The sequence below is a fragment of the Strix uralensis genome, chromosome 2 (assembly GCF_047716275.1).
Source record: "Strix uralensis isolate ZFMK-TIS-50842 chromosome 2, bStrUra1, whole genome shotgun sequence".
Lineage (NCBI taxonomy): Eukaryota > Metazoa > Chordata > Aves > Strigiformes > Strigidae > Strix > Strix uralensis.
This window is the reverse complement of record NC_133973.1, coordinates 70,288,817-70,314,517: the sequence shown is the minus strand read 5'-3', so window position 1 is coordinate 70,314,517 and position 25,701 is coordinate 70,288,817. Positions and strand designations below refer to the sequence as shown.

At 41.5% G+C, this 25,701-nt stretch overlaps 1 protein-coding gene across 2 annotated transcripts in view; it reads left to right on the top strand.

The window, feature by feature from the left end:
- TMEM255B (transmembrane protein 255B) overlaps positions 1-25,701 on the top strand; it is a 75,510-nt gene that overhangs the window by 6,167 nt on the left and 43,642 nt on the right. Inside the window, exons 2-4 of one of the 2 annotated variants that reach the window (XM_074860970.1) lie at positions 1,072-1,214; positions 5,832-5,894; positions 24,782-24,871. In XM_074860970.1, coding sequence (XP_074717071.1) covers positions 1,072-1,214; positions 5,832-5,894; positions 24,782-24,871 — 296 coding nt within the window. Of the gene's footprint in view, positions 1-1,071; positions 1,215-5,831; positions 5,895-13,227; positions 13,274-13,954; positions 14,172-24,781; positions 24,872-25,701 lie in introns of those variants that run through there. The other variant, XM_074860971.1, reaches the window with a different exon arrangement.

Genomic DNA, 25,701 nt, shown 5'->3' with positions numbered 1-25,701 from the left:
CTGATCCACATACCTGCCTTCCCCTCTCACCTACCCCTGCCTGGCAAGGGCTGTTGCCTCCAGTATTCAGTGCAACACACCGCCTCTGCCTCATCCTGAGACCGGGTGTGCAGGCAGTGTCGTGAGGCCGCAGCAGGGAGAGACATCGTCCCTGTGCTGCAGACAGGTCGTGCTCTCGCTGGAGCTCTGTGCTGCCCAGTTGCAGCCTAGTGTAGCACGACATCGCATGGCCCAGTGCTCCAGGGGTGATCCTGCACACTCTTGCCTTGCCTTTTCAAGCAAAATCACCAGAAGGGGGGACCACAGTTTGATTCATTTGTATGCCTTTTGTTGGTTAGGGTCACGTATCAATTGCTGTTTTTAAATAAGTCTTACATCAGTCTGTGCTATGGGCTGGGGCTCTGGTGTTAGTAACCTGTGGTTGCAGCTCTGATAGGCCACCGCAATAACAAGGTTAAGTGGCTTGAAGCAGGCTGAAAGCAGTAGATGAACCTGCCGTTTTTCACTTTTGGGTATCTGAATCCAAATCCCAGTGAGACCGAATCTATTTCACTGAGCACTTACTGTTTCAAAAGGTAGGCCCATATATCATTACCTTTGCTTCAGAGATACAGATTGGGTTGCTTACCCTAGTAAATATGAAGAGCACATTCGTTTGCATGATAGCATGCAGAGCTTCTGCTAATCTTGTTTAAAATATAAATTTTTATATTCTGTCCCAGTAGAGCCAAATCGGCACTTCAGGTAGGTAAGCATTTAAGACCTGCAAGATCTGACTTATGGATGTGTGCAACATTTAGTTATAAATGTTAAGACAAGGCATAATTATCATTGTCAGTGACTTTCAATTCAGCTTAATAAAAACTCATCTCATGCATGTACCTGATGCATGTGCATTAAGCTATGCTAACTCTGTTTTTTAGTTTCTTCTGTTGTCTGCCAGCAATTTTCCTTAGTGGGAGAACAACAGAAAAGATTAACAAGATAAATTCTTCCATTATTTTGTATTTGTTCTGCCGTGATTGAAATGAAAAGCTCTCTTTTTTTTTTTTTCCTCCCCACTCCCTACAGGACAATTTGCAAAAAGGAAGAAGACTTCGCTTTGGTTCACAGTCGCTCTGCTGGTAGTGTCTGTTTTCATACTGACCATAGGTCTGGCAGCTACCACAAGAACAGAAAATGTTACCGTGGGAGGCTACTACCCAGGCATCGTTGTGAGTAAAGAAACCTATTATAGATTATTAGGTACATCAAGATAAATTATTACCCCCTGGATATGGGAAGCTCTGACTGATTTAAAAAAAAAGATCAGTCCTGTTATATTTCACAGGAGAGAGATGCTCCTTAGTTTTGGTCTGGTTCTAGTGTGTGATAAGGTAGGGGGGTAAACTCTGTTTTTCTGAAGTGCCCCAAAGGGGAGGTTGTTAGGGGGCAGAAGGGCATCAGGGTTGCACTGCACAGCAGTATGCTGGGCTCAGGGGCCACTGAGAACCTGTGCTTGACTTCCCACTGATCTCTTAAATGTGGGCGTATAAGTGACTGGACAGTAGGCATGGGGTAGATTTAAAAAAACTTTTAGAGGTTTACTACTTTGATGGCAGAAAGAGCCACTCTGCTCTTGTGTCTGTGTGCCAGGAATTCTGCTGGGTCCATCACAGGGAAAGCCCTGTGGATGGGCATGTGGAAGCTTCTCCCTGGAGCCTTCCTAACATCCTCTTATGCAGTCTTCCTGCCAGTCCTCTCGTACAAGATCCCCTTCCAAAATCCTTAGTCTTGTTTTTGCCTTGGGAACAGACTGCTTAAACATGTTCCTGCACTGGACACAAGGTTTGAGTTGCATCTACTTCACCCTGTGGTGCCTCTGTGACTTCTGGGGAGGGGTAGCCCTGCCTGTTCAACTCCCATGGCCCTTTCTGATCTCAGAAGAAGGGATCAGTCATATCCAAAAGCATGGAAACCCCTGGAGTCAAAAAATTTTTTGAAGTATGTGGGCTGAGTTTTAGAAAAGAGGAGTATGGGTGGCAAATGGAGAAAGGCCCATCTGCCTCATTTGGTCTCCCTGAGCCAGCCAAGAGGAGTCAGAGGGTGCAAGGTGAAGAAAGAAACTCATGCACTTAGAATTAGGCACCTGCTTAGGTATGTGGCTCCACCACTACCAAATATATTGTAAGGTACCATTATTTCTTGTTCTCTGTGGAATGAAATGCCCAGAGGAGAGGGATATGTAGCCTTTAATACTGTGCATACATTTTGCATTGCCATTAATAATTTGTGAGTTAGAACTGTTTCTCCTAAGCAGGTTCTCTTATATCTTAGTGTCATGCTGAGAACAGGTCTTTCAGAAAGATAATTTTGGGATAATGATCTATAAGGATTGGTTTTAAAAATAGAACAAAAAGTAGTTCCAAGAATAAAACCTTAAAAGGATGAATTTTCTTTTCATTAAGATAAAATAGATTAATACTGCTAAAGGTCCCTTCTTCCATAATTTGAATTAAAATATTTTAGAAGACCATATTATCTGCATTCATTCTCTAGAAAGGTTTAATTTTCAAACTGTTGTCTTTAATAAATGTAATAAGTAATAAACCCATGTGCACAATACATGTTATTTCAGCATTTAGTTTCTTTTAGGAAAAACACAATGTCTGTTCGCTCAGCTGAAAAATACAATTTCCTAAAATATTTTTTTTTTAAATCTTGGAGTCATTAATAATCAGATAGAATATCTAGAATTTTATCAGAGCACTTTGAAAACAAAACCTTTTATTAATAATTTTCCCCCTCAAAAGATTGTTGAAGCTAAATAATTTTCATAAAATTCAGAATTCTTTTTGTGCACATGTGATGGATTGTTGAAGTAACTGAGAAAGAGTGATGGGTAATTGTCAGTGTAAACTTCATTAATACACTAAATACCACAAACATTTAGAAAGAGTTAAAGATGCAACGCAAACTTTGTATGGTATCTTCCCAAAAGCCTAGTCAGCGGTGTATGGCAGCACTGCTGTGTTCTTGTCTCAGTGCCAGAGGTTATTGACCCCAGTGCAGCATTGGCAGATGGACTATGGGATGGCCTCTCCTCCGCCTGTGCCCAAAGTCTGCCACTTCTTTCAGAATGAGCTGAATAACCCTCAAAAGGTGCTTCTCTTCTCCGCTGACAGTAGAGGGAGCTTAGAAAACCGACATAGCACCGATCCCAAACTTTCAGATACTAAAAGCTAGGGGAGTGAATTCGACACTACATATTTAACTATTGGGCTCAAAGAAAAGAAAGACTATGAGGAAAGACAGTTAAAATTTTAATTACAATTAAAAATAAGGTCTGTTTCTCATAGAATTCAGTAGCAAAATATGAATTTCAAAGCTGGTGGGTGAGATCTAAATCTCCACTGACCTTAGGTAAGGGATTTTGGCCTTAAAAACCATGCAGAATTAGGTCCTATCTTGCAAACACCTACAAATGTGAATAAGACTATCCACTTGCATAGATTTACTTGCATCTAGAAGATTTGCAGAGCAGGGCTTCAGCACTAGATCCTTAATATAATTTGGGCATCTGCTTAGTTCTCATTAGCTTCAAGAAGAGTTAGGTGCCTTAATTTCTCTGCATATGTGGTCACTTGTCATTTGTTTTGGAAAAAGCTTTTCTCTAAGTACATCTTTATAGTGCTAGGTATTATCTGGATTTAAACATCCAAAGTAATTGAATATAAAATATTTCTGAGTGTAGATGAGTTAGTATAATGTTCCACTTTGGAAGGTGTCTGCATTTAGTAGATTGCTGCTTCATCTTCAGTTTGGGTTTAGGGTTGTCTTTGTGGAATGGGCTGCAAAGCCAGCATTGGAACTTCTTCAGCCTTACTTCCTCATAAATATTGTTTATAATTTAATATTTATTGTCACTTCTCTATGACTACTGCTTGTATTATTTTCATTTGCTATTTTTATAATATTTTAACCAGAAGTCTACATGATCCAATTGTCCCAGTCACCATACTGACCTGGACTCCTAGAGTTCCCAACCCAAATAGCCTATTGTCTAAACAGGCAAAAAAAGTAGAGCATATGGCCCTAAACCAATCTCAGCAATGCCATGGCTTACATTGTGATCTCTAAGGTTCTGCTCCTTCTGATTTAATTGCTATTGTTCCATATTTGCTCATTTTTTCTTCACATGGATAATATTACTCCTCTCCGTGTCCCCTGCATCAGCCATAAATGGGTCTTTATGAATTGTTCCCGTTGGGATGAAAAATGGGGCTTGGAACCAGGTGCCATTTTCATGTAGTTATCTTAATTTACAAAGTTGCTGTCCCATGAACAGAGTGTCCTTGCAGATAGTTCCAAATCTCTCTCCTATTCATCTGTCAGCATGGATGCACTTATGTACTCTTTCTCTTTCAAAGTGTCTGCTTTTAGTCCTTGTGTCTCCCTTTCACATAAATCTTCCCAAAGCACTCTATAGCAAATCTCCTTCTCCTACATTTGCTTTCTTGAGAGGGAGTGATGGATTCCTGTTGTGATGCTGAACGAATAAAGTACTTGCCGGGGATTTGCTTTCTGCTGTGAGCGATTGTGCATAACAGCAAGGAGTTCGTGGGCATTGCTTAAGCCCTTGGCTGGGACATGTAGTCCTTAAAAGCATAACTTGCTCTTGGAGGAGAGGCCCTGAACCAGATTCAGAGACCTCATTCCAGAAAGGGGCTTAGATTCTTTAGCAGAAATGTCATGCCCTGTCTGTGGGATGGGTTGGGTGGGAGCTGAGGGGGTGACTGGGATGGTGTCTGGGCAGGGAGGAGTGTCAGCCCTAGTGAGGAGGGGAGCAAGGAGTATGGAAGTGATGGGGGACTGAGACTGAGGTGACTGCAGGGCAGCGTGTGGCCAGGCAAGGCAAGGAGGGAGCGCTATGGAAAGAGCCTCTTGACATCTGCACTGCTGCTGTGGCTACTTCTGAGTCTGTGGCCAGCTCGACTCAGGTGTGTGGCACCAAGGAGACCCCTTTTCTCCAAGCCCACATGAGCCCAGTGGGAGTCCTGACTTCAGGAAGGTCTTATGAAAGGCTGGGCTCACCAATTGCTGCTTTACCTTGCGTTAACCACAAATACAAGGAATTTCTACCTCTCCAAACCTTCATGGGCCCATCATAAGGAGGGGGCTTTTCCTGCCAGCCTGGTGTTGAAGCAGCGCTGGTAGAAGCAATAGGGCCAGCTTACCCCAGTGTCCTTTCCTCCTCTCTCTCCTGTAGCTGTTGGTGCTGCAGCTGTCCCATGTTGAAACTAACTGTACTGGTCCTTTTGGCATTTTAGCAAGGACTTTTTTCTGGGATGTGTGATGATGTTTAGTCATTAAAAACAAACAATCCCAACCCTAAGGGTTTGAACCTGGTTCACTTGCATAGCAGCAGCCCATCCATTTTTTGAGGAAAACTGTTTGTCTGCAGTTGCCTAAAGCTTTGCAATTTTCTAAAATAATGATGCATGGGCTAAATGTAAGTGTTCTTTTCTCCTACTTCTCCTAATTCTTGCTTTACAGTGTGTGAAACTATACATGACTGATAACAGTAGCCGGGTTGTAGAACCCAATGTCTGTACAGGCTTCTGTTTACTACATGATAAGTTTTGCTCTGAAATATCAAAGAGCTGCAGTTCTGGTCATTCCCCATGACATTAAATGATGTATGTCCAGCAGAAACTTCCACCCTCTCCCCTGACCCACCCCAGTCAGCCCATCTGTACGATACATGAGCTCAGATATCACTGTAATGTGTTGGTATGTTGACCAAATAAGCTGACCTCATGCATTTCTGTTGGTTTTGTTCTTTGCCTTAGCTTGGCTTTGGATCTTTCCTAGGGATTGTTGGCATCTACCTGGTAGAGAACAGAAGACAAATGGTAAGTAACAGCCCTTTTTGTTTTCATTTTTTCATATCAGAATGTCTTAAAAAAACAAAAAGCAGGGATTTTCACTTGACTTGAAACTGCTGCATCTGCCTCAAAATGTCAGTCATTTGTTTCACCATTTCTGAGAAGTTAGTTGCAGAGAAGCATGAATTGGTTGGTGACTCCATCCGTACGAGACAAAGGATGGTTTCACTTCTGACAGAAGCAACATGCTTTTTTTAAGTGAATCCTTTTGCTTCTGGTTTAGTGAGTTGAATCGACCCAGGGCAGGATCAGATGAGTGCCAGAGTTTGGCCAGGGCCATGTAGCTGGGAAAAAGATGGGGAGAGAGACAAAATGCACGGGTTGTGCCAATTTGGGCAGCCACACAATCAACTCAACTGTGACAGGTGATCTCACCCTGCACAAGAAGTTTAAGTCAGGAGCACTTTCCTGAAACTATATGTGTTAAAAAGAAGAAAAAACCACAGAGCTCTTGCTATCAAGATTCCCTGGCTAGGTCAGACAGGATCTGATGACACTGTGTGGTTCGGTTTTAGATTTAGCTTGGCTTTGCAACCCCCTTGCTTTTATTTGTGTGAGGAAGTCATAGAATGTCCTTGAGCATCTGGGTAAAGGAAGGTGTGTAGGACTGGATTTGTGGAAAGTCTTACACTTTCCTTGCTCTCGGCAAAAAATAGCAGTGTCCTGGTTGAGTAACAGCATGTCCAATGTGCACTTTACAGTAGACTGATTATAGCCAAACATCATGGAATATGATTAATTTCACAATGCAGAGCCTTCACTGGTGAAAATCAAGACTGGTGTTAAGCTCAGAGGAGGAAATGATGGATTTACCTTGCTTTTTACTAACAAGTAACTACTTTGTTTACAAGTAGTCTGTTGTGATTTCCTGTTTTCTTCTTCGTAAATGCAATCTTGTTCTCACTATTTGTAGACAAACTTCTTTCATAATATCACTTTTTTTGCATTGCCTTTAAGTTTCAGTGATGTATTTGCAAGTATTCCCCTGCTTTTAACTTTTGCTTCTAACTGGGTTTCCCAAAGGAATGAGATTTATAAAGTCATGATGTTTGTCTGTGTTTTTCTCTGTTCCCCATTCAATTTTTTGAACGTGTTGACCAATTTCAGGTGAATTCAGCAGGGAGGTAGAGACTTCAAAGGTGTGCAATTCCCTCAGGTTTCATGAAAGTTCACAGGTGGGTAGAGGAGAGAATTATGAATTAGTTCCCCCATGGTGGTAAAGGCTGCAATGTCCGCTCACCTCTTGTTAAACACTAGAGAATCCAACTGGGACATGACCTGTGAGACAAAAATCTTCAGCAGGCCAGGCCTCATTAATTTTGCTACTAACAAAACAGTCTATTTGTTTTTAAGAACTATTACCCCTGATTTCTACATCAGAGACCAGGATGAACAGCAGGTTCCAACTTGCAGACTCAATGGTGGGCAGGTGAAAATAACTATGTCTTCCTTAGCATTCTTTACTTTACTAACAGGCATAACATTTTAGGGTTGTTTTCCTCTAACCTGCCTCTTAGTTTTCTATCACTTCTGTCCTTAGCAGAAAGTAAAATGGCTGAAAAAGACATAAGGTAAGCAGTGGTTAAACCATGTAATACTCAATGTGTTGTGTCATTTACACAAGGACTGTGGAGAAATAAGCGTCCAGTATGTTTGGTATTAGTGCCTGTTTGCATTTGCCAGCATGGAACAAGAAAAACTGCTTTCTGCTAATAACACTTAGTGATGATCTGGCTGTTGAAAGACTGGGTTTCTAGGGAACAGACCAAGAAAATAACTGGAAAGTTTAATTATGCCTCTTGTCTTGAGTACCATCCACAGTGGGCTAAGCCTTTTAACACTGTCTTTGCTAAGGCTGAGCTGCTTGTTTTCAAATGTTACGGAAATGAGATTGAAAGGGTTTATGTCATACTATAACTGAGGGCAGTAATTATTCCCTGGGGTGTAACTGAGTATATTCGATTGAAAGGCTTTAGGGCAGCTTTAACAAATTTACAGCCATCAATAAGATTGTAAAGACTTATATAAGCACAGAAATGTAACAGAAATGTCATATTCCTGTAACTAAAAATTCTATGCATTGCAGTAGGATAAAAGGGGGTTGGAAGGAAAAGAAGTTGTTTGCTCAGTTACTTCTTATTTTAACTAGACTTCCTTTGAGCAGTTACTGCAGTATAATTTGAGTATAACCCAGTAGCTCTGACAATTGTCTGGCCCTTTTAATGACTCAATACTTCATTTTTTGCTTTTTTAAATTGAAAATGAATGTAGATTCAATTACACTAGAAAAAAAATATCTATTTTAAATTGACCTTTTCTCCATAAATCTATTTCTCTTTTTGTCTTGAAGTTCTATTTCCTTGTGACCTATCCTCTGTAAGTCCAGATTTATTCATGGCTGATGAAATGCTAAGTGCAATATGAAATATGTAATGAGTAGCAGAACTAGTACACCAAAACCCCAGCACTCAATAAATGCGATCATGGGGTTTGAGAAAGTACAAAAGCACAGTTAGGCAGAATGGACAATGGTTTGTTCTTAAAACACAACATTAATAATGTTGCACCTCTTTGACCTTGTTCTTGGCATCCCGGGGCACGCAGTGGGAGTTCAATGTGCTGACCAAGGTGTAACCCTTAATTCAAAGGAACGGCTGCTTACAGAGCCAGGCTCTGCCTCATTGACTAGCATGATTTCACTTCAGCTCTTAGCATTCGTGCTTGGCTCTGCTGTACAGAACTTGGCACCAGCAGAACAAAATTTCCCTTTGACTGAAGATTTGCACTGATTTCAGTTGTTTCTAACTGGCAAACAGCAGAAATGGAAGAATAATGTTTTACTGTCCCTTTTTGCCTCTCTTGCCCCCTGCAAAGCAGGTCGTGGATTGAAGAACAGAGTATAGCTGTAAGTTGTTTTGTTCCAAAGGCACACAGTCCAGCCAGATGGGTGGAAACTGTGATACTGCTCAAATCAAATGGATTTGATTGTAAGACATGAAGTATCCTTGCTTGTTTGCTTGCATGCCATCTCTTTACATTACAATACAAAATATTTCCAATTAGAAAATGAGATGCTGAAATTGCATACAGAGATGAGGAAGGCTGGATGCACGGAGTGTTCATGGCAGCAGAGCTGAGCTGAGAGCAGTGCTGAGGGAGTGCTGTGAAAGGTTTCTCCTCAGATATGTGTGGAGGTGGCATGAGCTAGCACCCAGAAACGAAGCACTCTTTAATGTGCAATGTTGATAAGACACCATGCGTGTTGTCTTAACTAACCCGATGGATAAACCAAGCACTGGCTCACAGTTTCCACTCACACGTCTTTCCAATCACAGTCTCATTGAGCCATACTGTTCATGAGGCTGAAAATGAGCATGCGGAAACTGTGGTGCCTACGAGAGTGAGTGGGAGATGCAAGGGCACCATAACAACTGTCAGGGTTTTGAACATTTGCAATATCACAGTGCTGCCTGCAAGAGCTCTTGGTAGGGTCGTGGGAGTCACCGTGACAGCAGCACTGCTACAGCAGAGAGCAGCAAAGGCAGGAGGGGGGTGGGGTGGGAGGAGGTACAAGAGTGTAAAGGACACTGAGGGGATGGGGAGGGGTCAGAGAAGCAGGAGTGACCCCTCAGGAGGTGTGAGTTAGTGCAAACCTCAGTACTACTTACAATGAAGATGGTTGTCTGCAGCACATCTGAGACCTGAATTCATCCATTGCTGAGTCTTGCTTGTTTTTTCTTCATTCTAACACACAGTTCATTTTCTTGCTGGCATGTCTAGGACATACTCTGATATAAATCTAATGCTCAGCTGGCTCAGCCTGGTCCTTGACTTGTTCAGAGAGATGGTTGCAGTGATTTTAGCTGAGGAGACATTGCTTCTGACAAAAGCGGAATTTGGAAACATGAGGGAGGTTAAAATATGGAGCTCTGCACACAAACAGAAAAGGCAAAGCTATTTCTTCAGACTTCTCAAGGGATGCTAAGTTTAGGTGCCTTGATATGCTTGCTTCCCGATCTCTGTCAACAGTAATTAGATTTCATATTAAGTGCTGAAAAGCAACTACAGCAGAAGTTGGAGAAACAAAGCAATAATTTTCTCTTCTGTTTTTAGTTGATAGACTTCCCTGGCAACGCATGTGTTCCTACCCTGCATTGAGATGTATGTGAGGTGGTATTTCAATATTATCTCTGATTATTTTGTTGCTGCTAGACTTTGATCTGTTTCGAAAGGAAAGCCTTTTTAAAGGAGTTACATGTGTGAGCCAGTTTTCAGAAGAGCCAAACTTCTTTTGCTTTTCAAAACTGATATATCTTGTAAATAGATTATGTCCAACAGAAAATGCTCACTGGATATTTTGTGTAAAGGTGGTGGTTATTAATAAGTACACCAAAAAAAAGATACTGATATGTATACCTACTGTGCTCTGTTCAAACATACTGTGTTTCATCTACTTTTTTGTGCAAATCGAACATCCTGGAAGAAACTGGCTTTAGTGCAGATTTTAATCAATGTTAATTGCTGATAGATTCCATATCACATATTGAGCTAATTAAAGCAGCTTGTTTACATAAAGAGAAAAAACATTGAAATTCTGTAGATCTCCTGAGGCTATATTTGATGTTCCTGCACAAATAAATGGAAGAAGTCTTTACTGTAGTGTAGGGGAAATGCAGATAATGTAAAGGCAATCTTTGTCATTACCAAGGTATTATTTCTCCCCTGAACTCAAGCTTCGGAGAAAGTCAACAGCACTTCTTTTTTTCAGTGATTATTTGTGGGCTCATAGTTCACATAGTTCAGGGAAAAACAATTAATGCTGATGTAAAAATGATAATAATGGAACAAATTAGCAATCATCTTTGTGCTGTTTAGCACCTTTAGAATGATCAAAACTGAAAAGACCTACTACTATCTTTTCATCATAATTGTGCACTAGATTTTGTGGTGTGATCTAACTGCACACTTCAGAACCAGACAAGGAGATTTACATAAAGATAATAAGTATAGATTGACACTGACACTTGTATGGCTTGAGCATGGCTCTTCTTTAGGTATCTGCATTCATTTCAAAATGTAACAGCATCTTATTAGCTGGTAAGATCGAGCAGCTTATTCTTTGAGAGCATCTTCCTGCTCTGTTATGCCTAGCTTTTAGACCTCTGTAGTGAGGTGCCCTTTGGAGGTGTCCTGTTCTCTCCTTTGGTTCTGGAAGGAGCCTTGAAGAGTGATTTAGACTAGACTCTGGAACTTTAGATAGTTAAAGCGTGGTAAGAAGAATCCCATGCTAAGTGACAATTATATTTCTCTTCTATAATATTGAGGAGATTACAAAAGATACCATACTATAACTCTGCCCAGTTTTGAGTTTAGAGCAGAGCAGCCTATGTATAGACAGTTCCGTCTCCTTTTGTGCTATAAACATGGTGCAGTCTTGGGTATTACCTGTCTTCTTTGACAGGAATCAGCTTTGTGACCCCTTTTTAATCCTTTTTGGGAAGGATTTTGAATGTGGTCTGTCCATGGAAGGTCTAGGAAAACTATGTTATTCCTTGGAATGCAGGAGAATATTCAGCAAAGTCATGGGTAGAAGTTAGATGAATAACTGGAGATGTTTTGAAGACTTGGTGATTTCAGCTGAGGAGGAGAAGGAGGACAAGTGTATGTCTGTGGGTATGAAAGCACCATCCAAAATGAAGTCAAGTGAAATTAAAAGAAGAAGTTTTATGTGCAGTAAAAATGTTAATAGTTGAAAAGTTGTTTATAATTTGTTTTAGTTAGTATAATATTATGTGAGGCATTTTGCTGTTATTAGTATTATATATTCCATGAATGAAGGACTGAGTAAAATAATTTGGAATTTTTTGGATGCAGTTCTTTGACCTTGTGTATTTAAAATGAGGATTTCCAATTTATAATAAATATAAATATCCACTGACACAGGGAGGTCTTCCTTCCCTCTCTTCCCTCCTTTCCTCCTTCCTCTGTCTTGCTGCCTCCTTGTCTTCCTTGCTTCAGCCAAAAATAGTTTCCATTGGATTAGTGAGTTAAAAGGTTCATAGCCAAGTGAGCATCAGACATAGCAAAAGTAACTGGTGGTGCTGCATGGCCGAGAGTAGAGAGGAGTCTGTGGGAGGAGGGAACAAGACTTGTCCCTTTTGCTAGAAATAAAGTGTTACATCAACTCAGTGTGCCATGAAACCATGATATATAACATGTAAAATAATGTTCACATGTATATGTGTATGTATTTACAGCTGACATATACTGGTAAATACCTGGCATGATGACAAAAAAGTCTATGCCGCTATACCACTGACACTATGATTTTATTGTGCAAAGTGCTTTTTTGCACTCTTTATGGATGTGTCTGCCAGGATGGTTTAGCTAGTAAAGCTGTAATGGGAAATACAGTCAGGTCTATAGTAATCTTTCTGTTCCATTGTCAGAGCTGTGTCTGTCTGACATATCTAGAGAGATGCCACCAAGTACGTCCAGCTGCAGCTACCACAGTAGTTCTTTCCCTCTCGTACAACCCTGTGCTGGTCCGTTTGTTGTACCAGTCCCAGGTCTTGTCCACCCAGATTCCCCAACTTGTGACCCAACACAGCATTAGCTCAGTCTCAGATAAGAAAGTACCATGTTTTCATTGTTACCATTGAAAAAGAAAGAAATGGAAGATTTATTACAAAGGGAAAAATTTAGGAAAGAGAGAATTTGGTTTCTATTTGGAGACCTTTCTTGGCAACCAGAATGGCTTCAGTTTGCTTCTGGAAGCTTAAATTCTATAGGAACAGAAGGGAGATACATATATACGTATATATATATGTATGAAAGTATGCATGCACCAGCATAGCTTATCTTCAATAATCCATTCTTTAAAGGCTGTTCTTTTGAGTCAGGGCCAAGCCACCAATTCAAGACCTCCATCTTATTAAGTGGAAGTCTTGGCATGTGGTTCCTTTAAGATCTGTGCTTGGAAACAGCACACAGAAGTAAGTGCATAATAGGACACTTTTTAACTGCCAGTTTGTTTTCTTGTGGTGTTTATGTAATGAAAGCATTACTGTCACACAGCTGAAAACAAAAGTAAACTTTATGACCCATGAAATGTGTTTGTAGAACAATAAAGAAATTGATTACTCTCCCTAGCAAGCAGGAGCAGGGGATAAAATGTCTCAGTAAGGAATCTGGGGTAAGTGCTCATGTGTACATGGTGGGGAAGGTGAGGTGGGATGTGCCCTACAAAAAGGACAAAGGGTTTCTGATCCTCTTGTTGCAGAATGAGATCAAATGAAACAGATGAGTATCCCTGTTGGCCAGATACAGTCTTCCAGACTCTGCAGGTAGAACTTCACTACATGAAAGCTTGTAATTTAATTGTAATGCATTTCTAATAAAGAGGGTGTGTGTCTTGAGAAACTAATGCAGTCACTGAAACGTGAAAGAGGATTTGTAAAGGCAGTAACAGACTTTGGTGTAAAAATGTTCCTGTTGCTAAAACAGTGTTGGCTGTAGTAGTCTTGATTTATGTCAATTCCACCATTTTTTACCAGGAAGCATAAACTTTTATGACACATGGTATGCTATTTATTTCTGGTTTATTGTTCTCATACTGCTCTGAACAGCTGCCTCTGTTTAAGTGATTAAATGAGCTTGTTCCATTTTAATCAATAAAAGAGGATCCATGAAAGGAAGTATGAGATGGATTCCTATAATGTCAGCACTGCTGATCAGTGAATCTAAATTTGTGTTTTACTTTTGTCCCCTTTCCTTTCAATGCTGTATTTAGTTTTTGCTTCTTGACTGTATTTGGTATCCTTAAATCTGTAATAATTTTTAACCATTCTTAGACAAGTGCTTTTGTTGATGTTTACAAGGGGGAATTCTTACGTCTGAAGTACCTACTGGACTAAGGCTTGCTTAGGCTGGTTCCAAAACCATTAGCATTTCTCCAGCTGTGGAATCCAGCTGATTTTTTTTTTTTCTTTTCTGTATAACATCACTCTGTCTTCATCAAATCCCAGGCATCCTTCTCTCCTTCCACATTACTTCCTTCCCTCCCTTGCAAGTCCCAGGCAAATGACTGAAGGAGAGTTCTGAAGTGGAGAAGAGAAAGCACAAATCAGAGCAGCCAACATCAAAGAAATGAAAGAAGTATTGACAAGATGTTGGTTTTGGCAGCACAGATACTTCCTCATCCAGGCTCCCTCTAGCCAGTGGAAAAAGAGATCCCATCAGAAGGTAATTCATCCCATTCTACAGTTGGTGTAGAGGGTATCTGGAAGCGTCTAACTCTCCACTGGCTACAGAGGAGCACAAATGAGACAAATACTTATATTTTAAGTAGCTGGAATTATGTATGATAAAATCTACCCCTTAGGAGAATTTTCTTAGCAGCTTCACCACATACAAAACACCACAATTAGTACCACCCAGCAGCCTGGATAAGAACTACTGCTTCAGTTTGGATGGAGCACTACAACATTCCTGTTTCAGAAATACATATTTAGTCTTCACACCCTGTACTTCTACTGAGGAGAGCCTAGCTGATTCCTGAATACAGGCCCATCTGCTTCTATGAAGGCATGCTGTTCCCATTTTTTGTATCCCCCCATCTATACTTCTATCTGCACAAATGAATCAAATCATGAGTATATAATACCAAATGCTTCAATAATTTTGGTCTCAAAAGTAATCTGGAATCAGTTCATGTGATTTGCCATAGAGTACAGCAACATACTCCTATGAAATAAAAGGCTGAAAACCATACAGATGTAAAAAGGTGAAAATGAATTTAAAAGTACATTGCCAAAAGACAGCTCTTGAAACAAAGTAGTAATTTGGGGATGCCAACTCTGTTTCTGAAAGTGACTTTGGATGAGGGAGGCAAGGACTCACAAAACCAGAAGATGTCCAGGAAGCAGCATTGCCTGTAAAAGCACACTACACCTGAACTGCCCTGGGAAGCCTCAGTGCTCTTCTACCTAGCAGTAAGGAGCTGAAACGGAGGGAAGGGGCTTGATCATATAGTCAGCGCCCTATTTAATGAGCTGAAAGAAAAGTAGAGCAGCTATTTAAACAAATCCCTTTAAAAGCAGCTAAAACATGGTGGAGCAGAGCATATGTATGGCACCTGCTCGATCTAGAGAGAGTCAGTCATTAGGGTGGTTGTATCAGCTCAGACTAGGGAGAAAATACAGCAGTGCCATTTGAACAAGCTGAGTGAAGCTGAGATGCGTGGCTGCTAGAAGGAAATCAGTAACTGTGGTAATGACTACTGGGATATGAGCACGGATCCTCAGATGCTGTTGGGGCTTAGGAGAGCACCGATAATAAAATTAACCCTGCCCCAGGAAATTTTAAAAAATTACTTTTTTAGGTTGCCTTCTGTTTCTTGTCTTGGAAAATGTGTACCAAGTACAGTTCAGTCTTTCTTCCAACATTATTTCAGTAACATCTGCTGGACTCCAGTGGCTGGAACTCCCAGGAGACTTGATAGTGCATCATCAGTGGTGACATTTTTAACTGAGTCAGGCAAGCATTTACTCCTCAGTGAATGAATTATCTTGAATTTAATATATGTTCATTTACACATATATCAAATTCATTCTCTGATTGCAATGTAATGGTAACTCCAGTTTTGAAGTCTAAGTGCACAGAAACTGCTTCATATAAGTTATTTCATTCAGTAGATCGGTCATTCTAGTAAAGATTTGCTAGTAAAACAATTTGAAATAATTTCCTGGCTGGTTTAGGTCTGGTTTTGTATCTGATACTAGATTATGAGAGAAGAAATAATGTATTAATCAGGTAACCCTTCTCAATAACTTTGTTTCATGTTTCATAATGGCTATTGATTTTTCCCATTCTTTCATTGCTTGAAGATAAAAATACAGGAAAATTCATCTTTATTTCATATAGCATCTTTTACAGAAACTGTATCTTGAAATGCTTTAGCAGATTAGAAGAAAAAGCAAGATAAATTACAGAAAGAATAGTGCAAAGTGGACTGGTATAAATTAAGGATTAATGCTCAAGAGAGTGTTTCTAGAGGGTGAAGTCAACTGAGAGACCTAGACTAGGGAACTATCAGAGTTAACATTCAAGGTTTTTATTTGGACAGTACAACGTTAAGGCAGAATGTTTCCATAACACTTCTCTAGATAACTGGAGTTGCAAAAGACTTAAGCTGCTGTACTCAGCACCTGTGAGAACGGCACGGCCACTGCTAGCTGACAGGGAGCAGGGAAGGAGGACAGGAGAGATGCTGTTTGTGTGGATAGCTGAGGAAACCTTGTGAGGAGCTTGACAGCAAGGGTACTAAGGGACAGTTTTGAACCGTGGGCTTTCATGCCCTAAAGAGAAATGGCAAGCAAAGATGGCTGTGTGATCCACCTCCTGTCGTGGGACCCGGCACGCCCATCACACAGCCCTGGGCATGTGTTGATGTGATCAGATGCTAATTTCTTCCATCTCCATAACTATCTGTCGCAGCAAATGGCACAAATAAAGTTCCCAATAACTCAAGAAGTCTGTTTATCTGTTCAGTACAGAAACAGTCCCTGTCCTAGAGATCTCAGTGTGTGCCTGGAGGGTCTGGAGTAAGCAGACTTAGAACCTGTGCTCCTTTTCTTGTCTTACTCAACTGTGCTCCATAAGCCCCCTTGGGCTGGGGGAGAGCTGGGACCATTAAGTCACCCTGTTGTGTATTTCCTGTCCGTGGGCACTTCTGTGGTCCCTTGCCCTTGTGAGTAGCCTAGTTGATGAATTGTCTGCAAAAACTGAGCATCAACACCACTGGAAGAGAGAAAGAGAAAGCAATATGCATTAACTATGTCTACATATGATATAAATTAACTGTGAGTATCTAAGGCGTAACAAAAGATATTGCGAATTCTGCCTTTCACCATTCTGCCCTTCAGGATGTGGGGCAAGAAAAAAAAGAGGAATTTTCTGAATGAAAATGCCACCTTCATTCTGAAAGTGGGGTTTGATCTTATTTTTTCTCCTTGGCATAATAATTGATACTTCTCATGTGGTTTCTGTATTCTTTCCCAACATTTGTTTATCTAATTAATTCTGCCTTTTTATGCATGTGAGGTTGCTTAAATTTCTCATGGGACCTCTCCCCTGCCTGTGTTACACCAACTGGCCTTTTCATGTTGCTATTTTTCCTAATTATCCCTGACATGGTACAGGAAAACAGCAGACTTCTTTCTTCATGGGCAGTAAACCAAAATTCTCCTTGACCACAAACAGCAAAATAACGCCAGTCCTTATCATTTATTCATTATGGCTAAAACCTCACTTTTACTTTGATAATCCCTAGGAGTGCAAATTACATGAAATAGGTGAGCCAACCTAATAGTTGCTGCCAGCATTTCTACCTCCTTCCCTTCTGCCTTGGCCACATGGACTCACTCTGCTCATTTGCACTGGGTCTAGTGTTCATCTCTCCTTACAGTTACCTGATTTAACTCATTTGGGGGAACAAATAGTTTTCTGCCTAGTGAGTGAATTGCACTGGGTTGCTGTGTACTTGGGCAAGCACAGGAACTGGTAGACAGGGACGCACCCCTTTGGGAGAGGAGCAGGAGATAGGGCTGGACAGCAGGTCAACCAAACTAAGGACAGGTGAGCAGGGCACAGTTTCAGATGGCAGTGAGCAGTCACATAGGCTCAGCTCCATGCCCTGAGGTGCTGTTAACAACAGCAGGAGGGAAGAAGACCTGAATCAAATATCTGTGTTGTTGCTGATAATATTCAGCAACATATGACTGGACTTAATGAATACAACAGTTACGATACTGCAGAAAGGCTGTAGGTTTCTAATTTGGTCACTTGATCTAAACACAAGCCTTGATCTAAACATCTCACAACATCATGTGTGCAGCATCTCTGTCTGAAAGCCTTCTTGGTAATATAGGTTATCAGTTGGGGGCGTTGGCTACGTTATTAGGTATATTACAGTCAGAAGCAAGTTATGTGTTTATGCACGAGATCCTAGCCCCAGTCCTTGTCTTCCTGAGCTGTACCAAAACTGGTGCTCTTAAAACCAAGAGGCATTTTGTGTTTATTTCTTCCCTCCTTCATCTGGAAGCCAGTCTAGGAAATAGTTCTTCAGGCATTTGGGCAGTCATAAAAGTCTCTCATCATTATGTATTTGTGTCATTGTAACTAGTGCTATGACTGGAAGTGGCATTAATGAATAACGAACATGACATAATCCTGTCTCCTGTGGTGTGACAACCCTCCAGAAGAACCTCAATTACAGCAGTGCTGTTACCGAAGAACCAACCTTTGGAAAGAATAAGTTGGCAGGCCATAAATTGTGAAGCACATTACCTGGTGTAGTGAGAAACCTCCTAATTAGCCCAGTTGTGAAAACCAACATAGTAGGAGCCTTGCCTGAAATAAATTTTCATCACAGCAGCAAAACTTCTGTCCCAAGGGCAGGGGAAAAAGTGGCCATTGTGGGAGAAGGGGCCACACAGGAGAGGACTTCCCAAATTAGAGAAAACCAAGTCAATTAAAAGTACTTCTATACTGTCTCACCTCACAAGACAGGCAATGTTTAGTTGATGGCAACATCTGAAATGCAATGCAATGAGTGTCATTATCTTAGTTTTGTGGGCTGTTAATCTACAGCCCTGCTGATGTGCCATGGTAACAGATGCAGATCCTGGTTGAGATTGCACCGGGGGTGGAAGGTCATTCTCTGTTTTAGATTTGTGATACAGTTTTTGTAAACTTCTGCTTTGACATCTTCATCCTCAGCATACTGAAAAAGTGCAGCAGATTTATTTAAGCCTATATTAAGTTCTGAGCTTGGAGACAGGGAAGTCAAACCAGTAAAAAGGCCCACAGAGTTAAACTGTGTTTTGGGGAATGTAATATTAGGGGTAGTCTACAATAAACTGCCCCATGCATTTCTTTTCCAAATACGTTTGCTTGAACCTTGGTGAGGATAAAAAGGGCTTTAAAAACCTGTGGCATAACATTTACACAGCCATCACTTTCAGATCAAATGGTATTGGATGACAGTATTTCTAAATTTACATCAGTGAGGGTAATGGTGATTCTTCCTCTGCCTGTGTTAGGTGTTGGAAACGTGAGCAAAGCAAACCAGAGAGATATCTGTGAAACACACATTTCCTTGATGCAGGGTGCCCAGAGCAAGCACAGGACGGGATGGAGGTCCAGTGATTTGTGTTTGTCGTGGTGCCAAGGAGGAATGCGAAGAGGGGTGTAGGCTGCATGGTCCCATTCTTTCACTCATTTCAAGGACAGATTTATCTCCTGCTCTACTTTTTTCTCTCAAGGGATGATTTTTGCGGTAGCCTGCCGGCTTTGTTCCTCATCCTCCCTTTTTTCTCACAAAACCCAGCTGCACCCCTTGCATCGAGCCAACCTGGTTTCTCATCCTCCTTTTTTTCCCACAAAAAACAGCTGTACCCCTGGCATCAAAGAATGTACTGTCTCGTTACTCAAAAGATAATGGCTTGACTACAGTCCCACCCACTCACACATACAAACTAAGATAAATACTACCCCAAGTTTTTATCTAACTTGGAGGGACAATAATCCGACACCAAATCAGAGGGACAGATCGACGGTTTGTGCTCTCGCCCCGCCCCCCCCCCCCCCCCCCCCCCCGAAGGGACGCCTTTTGGTAAGATTTCCTCGGGTATGCCGAGTGTCTACCTGGGAACTTAGTGTGTGTGATTGCAATCATTTTTCTTTTGTGTAGTGCTATATAGCCAACCTGCAGTTTGTGCATTTATCGTAAGCAATCTTAAAGAATCTGTAGATGTTGCATAAAAATAAACCGTACTATTCGTGAATCTGATTGCTTCTCTTGAATGCAACCAGACTTACAGTATATGGGCTGTTTGGGCTGGGTCAGACCTATAGTGACAGCCACTAATCCACACTATTTGTGAATCTGACGGCTTCTTTTGAATGCAACTGGACCTACAGCATACAGGCTGTTCGGGCATCCGGGTCAGACCTATAGTTATGGCCCCAATTGGCATACCTATTAAGAGATAAGTCCAGCTGCCCCTAGCTCCTCTAATCTCTGAGGACCAGCTAGAACGCAAGGAGATTTATCTCTTACCAAATTTATTCTCACCCTAAATGCAACAGCCTGGAAAAAAACCCCCAGAGAGTCTTGATGAACAGCACAATGCTTGGAGACACTGGAGACTGAGCAGTGAAAAAGTAGCCATTTAGCATGAGCAAAGTGGGCCTATTAGAATAATGTAACTTACGTCTGATACAGAGGTAATTTCGAAAACAGAAATCCATGCAATTTCCAAAGTCTTAGCTCTACTTAGTCTAAATCAAGAGAATGAGGCATCTCACACAGCATCTGGTGCTAGAAATGATTGTCATTATCTGAGCAGTTGTGCCTTTTGACTGAGAACAGGTAATGGCTAAATTAGAGCCATGAGGAAACCAGGTATGTGTGAGAACAGAGACCTGGAGCCTAGCAAGCCTCTCAGAGGTGTTTCACAGGGATGTTGGCAGCAGCCAGCGAGGTACCAGCCTGTAGCAAGCAGGTGCTTATGCTGGGGGGCAATGCAATTTTCTGTGCATCTGCTGGCAAACATTGGCTGCATGTCTCTGTGTGTCACACAGCAGTGACACAGTGCCAGCAGCCTGTGATTTGGCACACAAAGTGCCTGGGGACCTGAGGTGTTGTGGTTACCTGAGAGTGTGGCTGCAGCCAGGGTGGCCACATCAAACTCCCCGTTACGTCTGGTCTGTGGCCAACTCTTAACTCCAAAACCATGCCTAGGAATCATTGTGGGAGACTGTTGGTTACCAAGTACCCATTCCAGGTGCATTTCTGACAGCTGAACGGTGTCCGTGACTGGCTTCCATGACCACAGGGTGTCCCCTGGCTCTGTTGCTTTCACTGGGCTCGCTTGCATGGAAGAGTGACCCAGTGCAGCCAGTGGTGCTGTATGCCTGCTGAAGGACAAGAGGTTGTCTAAAACAGAGAAATTCCACAATAAAATGCATGCCTTTTCTGAAAGAAGGCAGCATGCAAGAACTTAGCAGTTCAGCCTTTCACTAGTTTTGCATTTTTGAGTGTTTTCATATTTCTGTGACACAACTGAAGAAATGTAACAGCTCTTCAGTCAATACTGTGTGCAAAAGTCCCTCATTCCAAATGCTATTTTGCTCTCCTTTTTGCTAAACCACTTCTGTTAAACAACTGGCTTTGGGGTTTGATTGTTAGGCCCACACAGTACAGTTTTCATTGCTTAATAACTGGCTTCATGTTTCCCTTGTAAATAACCAAATTGTATTCTGTATCAGAACCAGGAGTAAACATGTCTGATAATAACAGCTGTAGAGAAGCCTGGCTGCACAGCAATAGAACAGCAAGAGCAAAGCTGTTTCTTGAATAACTGTTAAAATGTATTGTTATAAATAATTACTAGTTTTCCTGACAAAACATACTGCTATTAAAAATGGAGATGAGGTGATGGGATGTATCAGTATTTATTTTTTTAAAAGTGCTATTTCTTTTACCTATCAACAAGAATTCTCTATGTTTAAGTGAACTGCACTGCTTTTCTTTCTTGACAGTGCTAGGCTCGTGATCTCAAAACTCCAGCAATCACCTACCACTCAGGAAAATTAGCTTTTGAATTTACAACAGTTCTTCATTTGGCTGTCTTGCGCACAATTTTTAGAAGTAATTAATTCTGTACTTTGTTTATGTGTTTCTAGCATTCTCAGTAAGCAATGGGAGGTTTGACAGAGAATATAAATCTGTAATTTTATTTTAAGGATTTTTTTTGTGTTGTTCTTGTATTATTACTTCTTTTTTCATTCAAATACATATGTAGGGCAATTTAAGTGAAAAGAGCCTCTGAGTCTCATATTCTGCCACTTTGGCATTGTAATAAATATTACTTCAGTCAAGAAACAGTCCTATTAATTTCAAAGGGACTACTCACTGGAGTAGTTGCTAGACATGGATAAGAACAGCAGACTCTGGCTGACAACCTTCGACTTGCACGCAACTCCTTGAATGGGTAGATGGTCACCAACATGACTGAGGAGTACAAAGCCAATTCCATAGCTCCTGTCTATACTACAATTTACTGTGCACCTTCATATGCAGTCTCATAGGTATATGGTAAAACTGAAAGGGCAGCGTACTCATTAGGTGATTTAAGCTATCTCCATGAGTGGAAAACGTTGGTTTGGGGATTGTAGATCATCAATATAATTGCTCATGTGTGAAATGAAAACCCACCTTGAGGTCAGCTTCCAGTTAATTCATCCTGACTGAATGCAGGCAATTTGGAAACACCTGGCTAAGCCCACTAATTATTTGATTGACTGCTATGACTTGAAAAACAATATAGAGATATCAGACATTAATGACTTAATCTGAACTTTTAAACGCTGCTGCTTTTTCAAATAAAGAGATCAGGGTCTGGAGCAAATGCAGCTGCCACAGGGTAGCACAGCCCACTGGTCTGCAGTGATAATAGCTCTCTACAAGGAGCCCACAGCCTTCCTGATCTGATGAGTTGCCTGCAAGATCTTTAGACAACCAGATTCATGAGACATGACCCACCATACTGGAAAGCCAAGAGATAGCGGAGGTGGAAGGGCAATGCAGCCAACAGTCCTTTCCTAGGCTTTCTGCCTCCTTACAGCAGGAGGGAGCTGGCTGCAGCACATTCCCAAGATCAGCCAGTACCATCAGTCTCAGCTACTTCTGTGTGCCCTTCCTCCCCACACTGAGGATTCTGATTACACAGCAATCCCTGTGGCAGTGCGGACTCGCCTCTGATTACATGATCTAAGAGCCATGAGCTAATGAGAGATTAAAAGAGTGTATCAGAAAACATTTGAAAGCTGTGATTCTTCTGCTTTTAAGTTGTACTTTTTGCTGATTCACTGAGAGCTCTTATTTCCAAATGTTTGATATTGCTTTGACCTGTGTGTCCAGTGCTATGGGCTTATATGGCTGTGATTTCTTACTAGCCCAGTATACATTTTTTTGAGGAAGTCACCAATGCTGTGTCCTCTATTGACACTCTTGACATTGTGCTGTTCTTAGCCTAACATAGGCCAAAGAGTCCGTTTTTCAAGTGGATTTGTGATGCCTTACAAATTTTACACCTGTGAAAACAGTTTTTAGGTAATGCCGATATGGATTTTGTATAGGCAAAAAGGATATATGAACTGTATGGATGTAATTTTGGTAATCTATACCTGGGCATTTCTGAAATACATATTGTGAAGGAGCAATTAATGACTAGTTAATAACAAAGAGGTTCCAAATTCTGAACTGAAACCCTGGTCCATGTGCTCTATCAATTAAGGACACTGTTCTGTCAGTTTTCAAGGGAATTTTTTAATCTGTTGCCATTACTAACTATAATTTAGTACATTGTAAATTAAAATTAACCTATCCTATAGGATGTTTCAAAGGGTTCCTCTTGTGACCTTGTGTGAGAAATGTCAGAGGTGTGAGAGATGTACACTAAATTATAAAAAGCATAGCCAGAGAACGTATGCAAGATTCGCCTTATCCCACTCATCCAAACTCAAGATGCAGAGTCCTCGAAGTCACAAAACCCCCTAATCCGAGAGAGGAAGGAGTGACAGCATCTCTCCCTCATCTGATGGCACTGGGGCTAATGAGCCCAGGGGGAGCACCTTCCCAGGCATACCCAGGGTTTCTCTTTCAGCACTCACTTCATCTCACTTTGCTCACAGCACTGCATCCTTCAGACATGCCCTCAGAACAGACCAGTGTTGTCTCAAGAGTGTATGCTAACAGCACACTGACTGGTCTCTGAGGGGGACGCATACCAGTGCTCAGCCTTTCCAAGTCCTATTGCTCTCTTCAGAGTGAATTGGGCAGTAAGCTTGCCATATCTGGGCTTGTGCTAGCCCTGCAGTTGCTGCTAGAGCTGCAGCTGAGCCATCCTCGGAGATAAAATGAGCACGGCTGGCAGGGGGCTGACCATGCCCAGCCTGCACAGCCTTTTCCCCCAGGCCCTTCATACCACCACCACCACCACCACCACCTGTGCTGGAGCCGTGCTCTGGCATTGCGTCATCCGCAGTCCTGTTGATAAAGAATAACGTTTAATGAACGAAGCAGCCTGGGAGGTAGAATGAGGTCTGAAGCTATGGCCAGTAGGCTAACAGAGACAGTGTGCTGACTCTGCTGCAGCTGGGACATGTACTGAGCTCTGTTGTGCTCTGCCATGCCCACTCTGAGACTGAAGGACAGGCTGGGAGCCCCAACAAGGCCAGGGGCCAAGGCAGCACACCCCACCCCTTCCAGAGGTACCAGTCCTATGAGTCTCTGACTTATGTTGTGAGATAAGTTATCATAAGCTATTTAGGATCATAAAAGCTTTCTGAGAGTTGTCAGGCTAGTTATTAACTTACTACAATGTCTTTATTTGTATGTGTGAACTGCTACCACTGTAGTAAAGCTCTAGAGATTGGTGTGAGCCAACAGGAACATGGCTTTTTGCCATGCTCCCTATGGACACCACTGCTGGTTTTTATTAAATAAGTTGCTTTAGAAGAAATCACCATTGAATTTAATAACTCTTACAACTGACCTAATTTTCTCTAGAAAGATTTAAGCTTTTCTGGTAGACTTGATGGTATGTCAACTCAGCAGCAAGAATTTCTGCTTTTTTTCTAGTGCGTGTCTGGCATCCTGCCACACTGATCTAAAGTGAATTACAGCAGAGGGAGCTGTCATTTAAGAATACTAGAAAAATTAGTCTAATTGTTTTACTTAAAGAATTATATTGAAAACATTACTCAATCTGTTTTTCTCTTCTCAGTTAGTAGCCTCCATCGTGTTTATCAGCTTTGGCGTGGTTGCAGCGTTCTCTTGTGCAATAGTTGATGGAGTGTTTGCAGCACGACACATAGTAAGTACAGTGATTTTCTGTCATCTTTCATTTTTGATTACTTATGTAATTTCTAGCAGAAAGGCATTTTCTTTTGGTTTATGTCTAGCAGCATATTATTTTTTTTATTGTTCTCCTTGTTGGAGAAATGTCTTTTGGCAAAACATCGACAGGAAAGCCCATCATGCCAATACCCACAGATGGTGCCAATAAGCATTCACCTCTCAGGGAGTTCCAGATACAGACGTGATGTAAAATGATGTAATGACAGCTGTGCTAAAATGCATATCTGCTTAGGAAAGGGAAGATCCTTCAGCCACCACCAGCATTAGTTTCCTTTTGCACAAAGGCTTTGTGGGTAAGGATTTGGAACGCGCCAGGCAGTGATGAGTACCAGAAGTCCCCATGGGATCTTTAGAGGGAAGTGGATTGCAACAGCACAAAGGGAACATTTTGTTGGAGCAAAGACAGCAGAGGAAGTGGCAGGCTTTGGTTAGAGGTAGTGTGAAGGGGAAACATACTGAGGGACAAACCACCCAAAATTCACCATCTGCCTGCCATCAAAGGGTGGGTGGGTCATTCAACCAGAGCGACTAGTATTTCCAGTGTGTCTTCAAAACCCAGTCCTCCTTCTTTCCCCAATCCTATTGCCATCTCTGCTTCAAAAGGACATTTGTAGGCATTCACAGTACTGCAGTTGCAGTAGCGTTACTAGTAGTTCATTACTGTCTATGAGTGCCTAGGAGTCTTTCTCATGACCTTCTTGTGTAAGCACTAGACAAACATAGAAGAAGTTTTTTTATTTTGGCTCATGGAGTTCAAATTAAAATACTGGACAAAAAGGATCAATA